The sequence below is a fragment of the Physella acuta genome, unplaced genomic scaffold (assembly GCF_028476545.2).
Source record: "Physella acuta isolate Inbredline_101_S28 unplaced genomic scaffold, ASM2847654v3 ptg000557l, whole genome shotgun sequence".
Taxonomy (NCBI): Eukaryota; Metazoa; Mollusca; class Gastropoda; family Physidae; genus Physella; species Physella acuta.
The window spans coordinates 85,348-98,981 of NW_026732076.1; the positions used below are offsets into that span (position 1 = coordinate 85,348).

The 13,634-nt window shown below is 35.2% G+C and overlaps 1 protein-coding gene across 3 annotated transcripts in view; it reads left to right on the top strand.

Annotated features, from left to right (window-relative positions):
- Nucleotides 1-9,479, top strand: part of LOC131946389 (mitochondrial enolase superfamily member 1) — a 67,848-nt gene extending 58,369 nt beyond the window's left edge. For all 3 annotated transcript variants that reach the window (XM_059307126.1, XM_059307125.1, XM_059307127.1), the window contains one exon: nt 6,989-9,479. In XM_059307126.1, coding sequence (XP_059163109.1) covers nt 6,989-7,096 — 108 coding nt within the window. In that variant the 3' untranslated portion in view covers nt 7,097-9,479. The remainder of the gene's footprint in view (nt 1-6,988) is intronic.
- The last annotated feature ends 4,155 nt before the right edge of the window (nt 9,480-13,634 follow it).

Consider the following 13,634-nt stretch of genomic DNA (forward strand, 5'->3'; position numbering starts at 1 on the left):
TAAGGGCTACATGCCACCTGAGGTAAGGGCTACATGCCACCTGAGGTAAGGGCTACATGCCATCTGAGGTAAGGGCTACATGCCACCTGGGGTAAGGGCTACATGCCACCTGAGGTAAGGGCTACATGCTGTCTGAGGTAAGGGCTACATGCCACCTGAGGTAAGGGCTACATGCCACCTGAGGTAAGGGCTACATGCCACCTGAGGTAAGGGCTACATGCCACCTGGGGTAAGGGCTACATGCCACCTGAGGTAAGGGCTACATGCCACCTGGGGTAAGGGCTACATGCCACCTGAGGTAAGGGCTACATGCCACCTGGGGTAAGGGCTACATGCCACCTGAGGTAAGGGCTACATGCCACCTGAGGCAAGGGCTACATGCCACCTGAGGTAAGGGCTACATGTCACCAGGGCTAAGGGCTACATGCCACCTGAGGTAAGGGCTACATGTCACCAGGGCTAAGGGCTACATGTGTATAAAATCACACAGCTAAAAAAAACTCCAAATAAATGTGTGTATGAGGTAGCCTACTTTATATACAAACTTTAATTTAGGCTTCATCTAAGTTAGTCAAATTTGATCTCACAATGTTTTTCAATAAATATATAACAATGTAGCACTGTTTAAATCATTAAAAAGAAATTTTTTTAAATTTTTGAAGCATTTCTCTTTGAACATGTGAATTGCAGCTAAAAAACTTGAGCACCAAATCGACGCCACAAAATGTGTTGCTAGAGCCATAAAATTAGTACTAGATTTAGGAAACTTTCATTCATCTTTTAAAAAATTAATTACGCATCCAATTAAGTCAAGTTGGATGTCACATTGTATTGTCATTGGGTCTTGACCCATGTACCAAAAGTTTTTAAAAAATTGGTCTGGTAGAACTGGACGAAATTTCCTCTGTCCATGTTGAACAAGGAAGTAAAAAAAATAAAGTTAAAAGCTTGTAATTAAAAAAATAATTTAAGAATAAAGTTAAAAGCTTGTAATTAAAAAAATAATTTAAGAATAAAGTTAAAAGCTTGTAATTAAACAAGGTAATTAAAAAGTCTAGTGACAATTTTAGCGCAATTTCCTTATGTTATCTAAAAATAGCTCTGTCGTAGCGTAAATCAAGAGCAGGGTTAGTAAAACCATTGGTTAAAATACATGTTTTATTTACTGAAGTGGATTGTTATCTTAGACAGATAATACAACAGACGAGGAAGCCATTTTTATGTACGCCATGTTTATTCTATAACGGAAACTGAACATTACCTGCAAGGGAAATCACTCAAACATTATAAGACTAATACAAGAAGAGTGAGTTCCCCTCAATATAAACCTCAATATATTACATCCCTTTACCCTTAGTAAATAATAACATAGCTTTCAAGAGAATAAATGATAGTATCCTAAAATCACCTTACCATTTCCTTCTTTAGTTTAAAACATTAGAATTGCCAAACAATAATAAAAGAAAGATTGAATAATGATCCCCTTTCAATTAATAACACTTCAAAAGTCAATACAAAACATTATATACATTCCTTCCAAAATGTTAAACAATTTAATTAATCACTAAATATATTGTAACATGAACATTATATGATTTGAATCATTTGGTAGATTAAATCCTTACAAACAAATGAAAATTTTTGCTACAACATAATTAAAATACAAAACAATGATGTCAAAGTCCTCTTAACCTTTAAAATCAAAGGTCTAACTTATCTGGGACTTTGATTGTCCTGTTTGACCTTCTCAGTGGCTGTTGATTTGGTGACTCAAGATTCTGACCATCTGGACTCTCTAGCTCAGGAAGTCCAGGATCTAAATCATTAATTCCAGAATTTACATTTTCTGACTCTAGAATACTTGGTTCACTCATATCAACAGACCTTGGTTGTGGAACAAACTGAGTTGGTGTGAACCGGTCAGATCTGGTGGGATTGATAGATTATCTGCACAAGTTATTTTTAACTGGTCTGCATGTCTACGGACAATAAGTCCATTATTTGTTTTTACTTTATAAGACACAGGTCCTGTACATTGAACAATTTGACCTGGCATCCATTTTTCCCCTCTCCCATAATTTCTCAGATACACATTATCATTAACCCCAAATTCTCTCTCAATGGATGTTTTGTCATGATTTACTTTTTGTGTATGTTGATGTTGGGACACAGACCTTTGAACAGTTGGATGTAGTAGGTCAAGATGAGTTTTAATTTTCCTACCACATAGCAATTCGCATGGTGCAACACCTGTTGTTATATGGGGAGTTGTGCGGTATTTGGCTAAGAACCTGTTTACTCTTTCCCTGAGAGAAAATTTGTTACCGGTACCACCATAGCGGTTTTGAATATGGCTACCGCTCTTTCAGCCAAACCATTCCCAGCAGGATGATAGGGTGATGTGGTTATATGCTACACAAAACAGTTTAAACTCATGAGCAGTGAAACTAAGCCCATTATCTGAAACAATTTGATCAGGTAATCCATGAGTTGAAAATATTTCCTTAAGTTCAATAATGGTATCACTTGCAGTGATTTTGTTCATGATTTTAACTTCTAACCACTTAGAATGTGAATCAATAACAATTAAGAACATTTTGTTCATGAAGGGTCCTGCGAAATCTATATGTATACATTTCCATGGTTCGATTGGCCAGTCCCAGTTTTGCAAAGGTGCTGTAGCTGGTTGATTTGAATGTTGTGCACAGCTTGAACAAAGCTTTACATATTTTTCAATATCAGCATCCATATGTGGCCACCAGAACCACGATCGTGCAAGACTTTTCATTTTGGAAGAGTCAAGATGAGTATCATGTAAAGTTCTTAAAACTTCTTTTTGTAACATTTTAGGGATAATAACCCTTGACCCCCATAGCACACATCCATCTTCTAGACATAACTCTATTTTTCTTATTTTAGATGGCCTTAAATCATCATTCACTGACTCTTCAGGCCAACCATTCTTACAGTACTCATATACTTTTATCAAGCACTCATCTTTTTGTTTTTCTCTCTTAACATCATTCACATTTATATTGGAGCTATCCATGATAGTGAAAAGAACAAATACATCTTCTGGTACATAACTAAGGCTTTGGTTTTTTAAAGGTAAACGACTAAGACTATCTGCACTATTCTCAGATCCAGGTTTGTATTTCAATTCATAATTGTATGCGGCTAGTGTGATAGCCCACCTTTGAACCCTTGGTGAGGCACGCTCAGGCAGGGGTTTGTTTTCCCCAAACAAACCCAGCAATGGCTTATGATCTGTAAAGATGGTGAACTCCCTACCAAACAGAAACTTGTGAAATTTCTTAACACCAAAAATGATGCCTAAGCCTTCCCTATCTAACTGAGAATAATTTTTGTCAGCCTGGTTCAAAGATCTACTGGCAAAAGCAATGGGTCTGTCACCATTTTCATCTATGTGGGATAAAATTGCTCCTACACCATCTGGTGAAGCATCACATGTTAAGATAAGTCTTTTCCCTGGGTCATAGTGATTTAGCAAGGTGTCAGAAGACAAAGCTTCTTTTGCTGCATTAAAAGCAGCATCTTGTTGTTTACCCCAGTGCCAAGTTGCATTTTTCTGCAGCAGCTTGTACAGTGGTGATAGTTTACCAGACAGATTCCCTATGAACTTCGCATAGTAATTTATCAAGCCCAAAAAAGCTCTTAGCTGTTGGGTATTTTCAGGTTTGGGTGCTTCTTTAATGGCTTTTGTTTTCTCAGGTTGAGGTCTGAGACCCTGCTTGCTCAAACTATAACCCAGAAAACTAATATCTGTCAGCATGAATTGACATTTATCTTTGTTTATCTTTAAACCCTTTTCACCAACTATTTTCAAGACTTTATCAAGTGTTTTAAGATGTTCAGTGTCATTCTTACCAGTTATGTATACATTGTCAAAGTAAACACAAACATTTGGAATGTCCTGAAAAAAATATATCATATAACAAAACATAGTCTTTCATATTGGTAGAGTCCCTTATGTGTGTTTATTGTCGTATAGACTTTTGAATCTGGATGAAGTTCTAGTTGAGTGTAAGCATGACTAAAGTCTAATTCAGTGAATTTGTCTCCTCCTGCTAAATTCAAAGAAATTTCCTCAATGTTAGGAATAGGGTACCTATTTAGCTCTATTTGCTTATTCAGTGTAGCTTTATAGTCTCCACAAATTCTTACAGAACCATCCTTCTTTAACACTGGCACAATGGGCGTTGCCCAATCGGAATAGTCCACCTTCTTTATGATACCATTAGATTCCAATTTACTTAGCTCATTTTCAATTTTATCCCTCATTGCATAAGGTGGAACTCTAGCTTTGCAGTATCTTGGATTTGTGTCTTTAATGCTTATCTTCACTGTCCTATCATTTAGTAACCCTGAACTGCCATAGACACCTTCATTTTCAAATACAACTTTATCTATTGAAGTAAAACTAGATTCTCTTGCTTTGTTCACTGAAAATACACTCCCCCAGTCTAACTAGTTCCTACCTAGTAATGGTGGTCCGTTTCCTTCAACCACAAGAAGAGGAAGTTTAACACTTTGACCATTATAGCTTATATGAACTATACACTCTCCTATCACCGGAACATTTTCACCTGTGTATGTTGTTAGGCACTTGTGACATGGTTGTAGAGGCACTGATCCTCCTGTGACAACGTCAAAGTCCTTCTTTGTGATGACGGTTAGAGATGCTCCCGTGTCAAGCTGGAAGATGATGCTCTTACCGTTGATACAAATTAGAACGTTGATGGGAGCATGACTTGTTGATTTCACAGAGAACAGGTTGAACTCCGGCTGCGGATCAGTTTGAGCATTTTCACTGGTAGAGTGGTTCATTGGTTGGGTTAGGCTGTCTTGGTGACAGTTAACATAGTGCTGCCTTTGGTTGCGGTACTGTCCTGACTGGCTAGATCTAGCAACCGACGAAGACTTTGCAAAGCAGGCCTTGGCAATGTGACCTTGCTTACTGCACTAATAGCAAGTTGCTGACTTGAACTTGCATTGATGAGATGCATGGGGACCGTTGCATCGATACCATTTTTGATAATTATTACTAGATTTAGATATAGGATTTGAACTTGCAGGCTGTTTAGCATAAGTTGAACTGCTCTGATGGGGTTGGTGTTTGTTGACTGACCTGCTGTCCACTGCATGGATCCCTGAAAGCGCTAGAGATCTGGCCGCCTCGGATGACTGCTGGAATGAAGTTGCAAGTTGTATTGCTTTTTCCAATGTTAGATCTGACTCGAGAAGCAACTTTCTTTGAACATCAGGGCTGTTTACACCTGTCACAAACTTTTCACATAGTCTGTCATCAGTAGCGTAGCGAGGGGGGGGGGGGACATAGGGGGGGGCGCCAAATTGAAAGTTTGAGGGGGGGGGGTGCAAATCGAAAGTTTGAGGGGGGGTGCAAATGAAAAGTTCGAGGGGGGGGGGGTGCAAATCGAAAATTTGCTCCCAAGGGGGCGCCAAATTGAAAGTATGTCCCCGGGCGCCGGGAAGGGTCGCTACGCCTGTCTGTCAGACAGCGTGTCCCAGAATTCGCTTAGATGACGTAAAGCAGCAACATATTCTGATATTGCTTCGTTTGGTTGACGAGTCCTACCGTCAAATCTGGCTCTACACAGGAACTTTGGTGGTGCAGGCGCATGATGGTCTGTTAGGAGTTTGCTCAGCTCGTTAAAGCTCTTGGTAGCTGGACTAGCTGGTGCGCATAAGTCCTTTATTAATAGCCTAAATTGTGGAGGCCCTATGACTGTTAACAAAACAGCTCTCTTTTTTGGCTTCTATCGTCACGTCGTTAGCTTCAAGGTAAAAGCTTAACCTATCTAGATAATCATGAATGGTTTCATCATTCGAATTAAATTCTTTTATCTGGCCATACAGCGCCATTATCCTGCAAATACTTAGCAAATATGCTCTAGCAAGCCTCTTCTTAAGTAAGCATGTGCTCTTTTTAGTGGATGATTTATCCTCGTCGCCAATGAAGTGGATTGTTATCTTAGACAGATAATACAACAGACGAGGAAGACATTTTTATGTACGCCATGTTTATTCTGTAACGGAAACGGAACATTACCTGCAAGGGACATCACTCAAACATTATAAGACTAATACAAGAAGAGTGAGTTCCCCTCAATATAAAGCACAATATATTACATTTATAATAGAGTTACATGACTAAAAACCATTGCGCACCTAGCTACTGAACGTGATGACGCAGCCATTGAACGTGATGGCGCAGCTATTGAACGTGATGACGCGTGTGGTGTGGTTGGATAAACATGCCTACATGTCCAAATTTTAATTATTTCAAAAAAAAATTTGTGACCGAAAGAAAGGATATTTTTGAAAACTTTCAATATTGTTCTAAATTATGGCAGGAATCGATTGGTAAATGTTTCAAGTCGCTAAGTAGTCTGGTTGCCGAGATATGGGCCAAAAACTGCATTTTTTCGAGGTTTTTTGGCTTTTCCGGGAAATCCATGAAAGAAACTCAGAATTTTTTTGGCCTATGTTCATCCTCTTAACTTGCTTAACATAATTGCTTTTGGAACTAGTCCTCGATATTGCTTCGTTGAGGAGGAGATACGACTTAAAGCTGCGGACACACATCCATTCATTCATACATTCATACATCCAGAAATGACGGGTTAATAAACGCAATTCTCCAGAATGGAAATTGCGCTAAAAAATAATTTAAGAATAAAGTTAAAAGCTTGTAATTAAAAAAATTAATTTTAGAATAAAGTTAAAAGCTTGTAATTAAAAAATTAATTTAAGAATAAAAAACGTTTTGATAACAAACTATTATATAATTATGCACTAAAAAGTGAAAGGAAATAAAGGTTTTTATAAATATATAATAATGAACCATTATACATATATAATTAAAGAGAGAATGTAATATATAAAAATGAACCAATATACATATATATTATATAACTAAATAGAGAATTGTTTTTTCCCATACTAGAGCCCTGGTTACAGTATAGAGATGAAGAGCTCTTCCATTGAAGATTACAAATGGCCTGGAGGTTCTGTTTGGCGGAAACTTATTCAAGATGGTGTTTACAAGGAGTAAGTTGTTTGTGGAGCCAGAATAGTTTACAAGACTGGCTTGAAAGCACATTTGTTACACAGACCAGAGTGCTACTCTGACACTTGAGTGTCAAGATTTATCCTAGTCATTTCTTCTATCGTTTGAAAAATAATCTAAACAGATTTGTTGTACTGGGTGTTGGTCTGGTTTATTTCATCAAGATTTTCATTCATTATTCTAGTCATAATACTTACAGTGGTAGAATCTACCTCGAATTCAAGAAATTTTTTTGTTTTTGAGTTAAGTGCGAAATTTGAGATACAAGTAACCGAAGCTGCGAGTTTTACATTTCTTGACAAATAACACCTGAAAAACTTGCAAATGATCGTGCATTGCAGCTATTTAAGAGTTTGTCAAACTGATTTCGCAACTTTCTGAATGGGAGGAAAAAATAAACTATCTTATCAGATTTTGTTTTAGATGGCCTTCATATGAAATGAAGTAAAGATGGCCTTCATATGAAATGAAGTAGAGATGGCCTTCATATGAAATGAAGTAAAGCGTGGTGAAAAAGGCAATGAGTAGTGAAGAGAGAATAAGCAAAAGTAATAATCTAGTAGCTTCTAAGTGTCTAAGTTGAACTATGTTCAGTGAATTTGAGTTCAGTTCCATGAAGTTCAGGATAAAGTGTACTATTAAAAGTGTAACCAGGATAAAGTGTACTATTAAAAGTGTAACCGGGATAAAGTGTACTATTAAAAGTGTAACCGGGATAAAGTGTACTATTAAAAGTGTAACCGGGATAAAGTGTACTATTAAAAGTGTAACCGGGATAAAGTGTACTATTAAGAGTGTAACGAGTAAGCAAATTAAAGTGACCGAAAGAATTTAGTAGTGTAGGTAGTTGGTCAGTGATTCTCCTTCGATATGTCTTTTACAAAATGTGTTATTTGTAAACACATTTTTACTTTCTCGTATATACGAAGTATAGAGAAAGTATTGTAATCGTGCACAAAAATAACATGAAATTTTGACAGTTTTCACCGTTTTACTCCTCCAGTCCTTCATCACATCCGGAGTATAGAGGACTTATTTTAATCGGGCAAAAATTATCAATCCAGATTTATCAAAATTAAGAGGTTTTATGCGTAATCCAGTCTGAAAAACTGGGCTTTGCAATTCTGTCCGTTTTCTGTGTGTGTGTGTAGACACGATAAGTTGAGTACCGTTACAGCTAGGTTGATGAAATTTTATATATATATATAAGTATTTTATCAAAATCGTAGATCCGTATCAACTTTTGAGCGATTTCCGATAACCGGAAGTGGTATTTTTTCTACTTTGAATTTTTCAAAAGCCTATAACTTGAGTACTATTTCAGATAGATAAATGAAATTTCACATGTAAGTCAAAGATCTAATTCTCTACCTTCTGTTAAATTTTGAGTAATTTCCGTTGACCGGAAGTAGTAATTTACGCTACTTCCGATTTCTCAAAAAACTAATGTAAATTTTTAAAGTACTAATAATATTGCGCACTATTATGCACTTTTTATTTGGCATTCACTTCTTTTGTCTACGAGATTTTATTCTATTTTTAAAACTTTAAGTATTTAAAATTGATTAAAAATCATGTCTATAGCCCGAGTTCCCATCCCCTGTTGTGTTATATAAGAATATTCGAGAAAGTTTAGGGGAGATCACTCCCGGTTTATTTAAATTAAAAATAGGTAAAAGAAAACATTTGAGGTAGCAATTTTGGTGCAGGCTGAAACAGATTCATATCATTTACAGATGAATATCATTTCATATTATTTACAGATGAATATCACTTCAATCATTCACAGATGAATATCATTTCATATTATTTACAGATGAATATCACTTCAATCATTTACAGATGAATATCATTTTGTATCATTTACAGATGAATATCATTCCATATCATTTACAGATTAATATCACTTCAATCATTTACAGATGAATATCATTTTGTATCATTTACAGATGAATATCATTCCATATCATTTACAGATGAATATCACTTCATATCATTTACAGATGAATATCATTTTGTATCATTTACAGATGAATATCATTTCATATCATTTACAGATGAATATAATTTCATACAATTTCAATTGCAAATACTTTTAGATACAACCAGTCTGAGATATCAGCAATGTTACGTAACAAATTAAACTTGTAGCTCAGCGTACCAATGTAACAAATTAAACTTGTATCTCAGCGTACCAATGTAACAAATTAAACTTGTAGCTCAGCGTACCAATGTAACAAATTAAACTTGTATCTCAGCGTACCAATGTAACAAATTAAACTTGTAGTTGAGCGTACCAATGTAACAAATTAAACTTGTAATTCAGCGTACCTCTGTAACAAATTAAACTTGTATCTCAGCGTACCACTGTATTGTGTTAGCTTTCTGTTCATTTTAAGACGCATTTTATTTTTTAAATAGTGAATAATTGACAGGGAGTAATGTACAGGTGGCGTTTAACAGGGAGGAGGGGGATTAATCTCCTAGAATCCTGACAGTAGCTTTCTGCTGCCACTGCCTTTATAATTTGAATATTTATTTCATGCCTGGCTGGAATCTTGCTTAATCCAGTTCCATAAAACCTTTTTATTTATTTTTATTTTAGACTTGGAAGATTACAACTACTCAAAATACATTTCTTAGATAACTAGATGTATAAATTATGTAAAATTAAATTAGAGAAAGTTTTATAAGTTAGTAATGAAGGTAATTAAAACAATATTGTAGAATGATATGACAAGCTCAATATTATTCCATTTGTTAAATGGCATGATCGTATGGAAAAGCATTTAGCTCTCTAGTTTGGATTTCAATTAGGAGTTGTGATTGTAGGATGTCCCTAAGTCCTCCCTGTTCTGGCATAAAGTAAAGGTGGCTGGGCATAGTGCTAACCAAACTATTTCTGTTCATATGGTGAGGTCTAGAAACATTTGAACTCTACTTCATCTGCCCAATGAATTGCTTATTATAATACTAGCTGTATACCCCGTGCTCCGCCAGGGTAAATCTTTTTTAAAATGTACCAACTTGGGAACAGAACAACACAAACACAACATAAATACAATGCAAACAAACACAATGCAAACAAACGAAAACACAAATGCAACACACAAACATAAAAGACAACACTCACAACATAAACATGACGTAAATGCAAAAATAAACGCATAGTGCTCACAGTCTAGCCCGTGGCGCCAAATCGCACCCTGTCCGAGCAACGGTGGACGCGCCTGACTCGGCGAACGACTATAAAACCCCCAGCTTGTCCGCAAACCGAAAGATAGAATAATAATTAGTAAACAGTACGTTCAGTGTATACAATAAATAATAGGCAGTATTTAAAATATCCGTGTTTTACCTACCATATTGCACTTTATCAATTCATACATTTTATGTATGTACATTTCAGTACTTGAAATTTTAAAAATTTAAAATAGAGTTTTATGACTAAAACCATTGCGGAATAGTTGATTAAAAATTATAATTAGCAAACGGTACGTTCAGTGAATAAAATAAATAAAAGATTGCCTTTTATCAATCCATGCTAATAATAATATTCCAACAATAATTTCCTCTTACCCGACTGCAGAATTTGCATTCACATTGTGCTAATTATATTATTCTGACAATGATTCCCTCTTGGAGACTTTGCATTCACATTTTTTTATTAACAAGAGTTGAATTTATTTTTAAATTACCTCCCTTGGAAAATTTCAAAACAGTTTAATTAATTATTTTTTTCGACCCTATTATTATAAAAATATGTCCACTTTTTATAGGAATCTAAACAAAAATGACATTTGACATTGATCCTTTTATTATGTTTTAGCAATGTGCGTGTATTTAATATTTTCTTTACGTTATGCGAAAGAGTGAAAACCGTAGCGACTATAAATAGGTAGTCCAAATTGGCGAAAAAGTGCGTTTTAGGGTCAGTTTTTTGCGGTTTTCAAAAAAAAAAATTTCACTACTTCTAGTTGTCCTATAAGAATAAAAATTATATGTCAATAAAGTTTAAGTCTTTATCTGTCGTAATCTGGTATTTTTATATCTGTAACACATCTTTGAATGTGTTTTATATTTGTTTGAAAAGTATCAGTTACGTCAACAAATTTCACCGTTTTGCGTGTACCGATCGACCCCACACTGTTTTATTTGGTCGCGGCTTCGCGACGAAGCATCGTAGAAGCATAATCTTAATGTCATTTTAAAGATCGAATTCTAGGCTATCGTTTGATGTATAAATTGAAAAAATAACTTGTTTATTTCATTTAAAAAATGCAGATTTTAAACTTTAAATGACGATATATACACGGAAACAAACTAATTCTGTTTCAATTTTTACACCGATGTAAAGTTCAGTTTTATAACTACTTTGTGTTGTAAATTCAAGTATTTCTGATTTACGGTCGCGAAGCCGTACCCCCAATAAACATATAACCCTCGAGTCGACTTTCAGCCCCGAGTAAGTTGCTCGCCGAACGGTTTTAAAGGTTGACGACCGATGATGCTAAACGGATTTTACCCTTGCTAGAGCCTTCAAACAAGTTGTAAGTACCATTTTTAACGTTTCATTTCCATTTTAATAAATGAATTTTAAGTTTGAATGTCACTTTGGTTTAATTAGTACACGTTATTAATGTAAATTTGAACTCTACTAGTCCACGGTTTCTTGCGTGTGAACCAGAGTTTCTTCCAGGCATCTCTTCGGGGGGGCGAAGCCCCCCCCCCCCCCCCCCGAATAATTTTTACCGCCCCCCCCCCCCCCCCCGAAAGAAATGAAATTTAAATAATTTATATAGAAAATATATACTTTTAACAGTGTCCGCCCCCCCGAAGAAAGTTTACCGCCCCCCCGAAGATTTCAAGTGCCCCCCCGGAGAAAAAAGTCTGGAAGAAACACTGGTGTGAACTACGCTTGTACACAGGGTGTGTTTAGACGTGAAGCTATTTAATTCATGACATTCTAGGGACTTAAAATATGGATGCACTTAACTATTAGATGCTAGTGTTTACTAATTCTTTAAAATCTATCGAACGGGATTAATGATAGGGTCGTATTACTACAGTTTATTTGGACTATCACGTCAAAATTATGAATCGACAAATTCAAAATGGCCACCAGACAATCCTGGTAACTATGTGGACAAACTCAATTATTTACACGGAACGAAGGTTAAATACTTATAAAATATTAATGAAACACAAAATAAATATAAATGCATAATTAAAATAACTACACATTTTTATTGATTTATTTAAAACAAAAGACACTAAATTTTAAGGACTAATGTGATTAATTTTTTTATTTTCTGTTGTGCACTCTGATTCTGATTCCCCTGCTAAATAATGTGAAATGGTCTGCGCCAGTCTCCGTAATAAAATATACCAGATCAATTTTTAGATGGTGGTGCAATTTATTAAGATTCTACATGTTGTGACTTAGTTTTAAATGCTATATTAGTTGTAAGTGTAAGTAGTACTAGTAGTATTTCTCATTATTTATTTATTTTATATGCATATAATAGTAACAATGAAGGACAATTAAGTTGTCCTATAGGATGTTGAGAACCACAGTATGGTACCTTCATCATTTGATATCTCAACCATTGTGGCACAAACAACGATTATTTCAAATTTTATTCAGTAGAATTACTCTTAAAAATATATATAAAATATAAATTACTTTTAACAAAAAGGTGTTTTCAGGCTTTTTCATATGTTTCCAGTTATAGTCATAGGACAAATAGTAGGCCTACACAATAGGCTAGTAGTAAATTTAATTATATTTTATTAATCACTAAATCAATTGTTCGTTCCATAGCTGGAGACATTTACGGTGGCCTATCCAGAACTTTCCTTACAAGGGAAGGGAAGAAGGCCAAGACCCCACTCCCCCCTCCCCCTACAATTCCCAAAACATATTACTTACTCTTGATGCTCCACAAGGTTGAGGGAAACAAGACGTACAAAGATGTTCCCCCAAAACTGTTCCCCCAAAGCAGTTATCAGGTTTGAAAAGAAACCAAAGCATGTGGCATCAACTGCTGCATCACTTGTAGGCATCACGTCTTTATTAAACTACATTACATTACATTTACTCTACTAAATTTTGATTCTTTTTCTCCTGCACTAGATAACTGTGGTATTTTTTAAAATAATATTTTAACTCATGTGATTTTTGAAAATAATTAACACATTTTTCCACGTCGATGTTACCAACACAATAATTTTAGAGTTATTCCAAAGCAAAAAAAAAAAAAAAATTGATTTTTTTTTTTTTTTTATGAAAATAAAAGTGACCAAAACGCATTTTTGTCATTTTCAATTATTTTTTTACCTTAGAAAGACTCATTTTAGATGACTGAAAAAAATTGGGCATACATATTACAAACTTTGCAGCAACTTTACCAATTTCCACACTTCTATGTTATTTAGTTTAAAAAATATGGGTTCTCAAAAATGGCACTTTTTGAAAATCAGTTTTTTACCAAATTTTGCTTTTTTAAAAATCGCATAACTT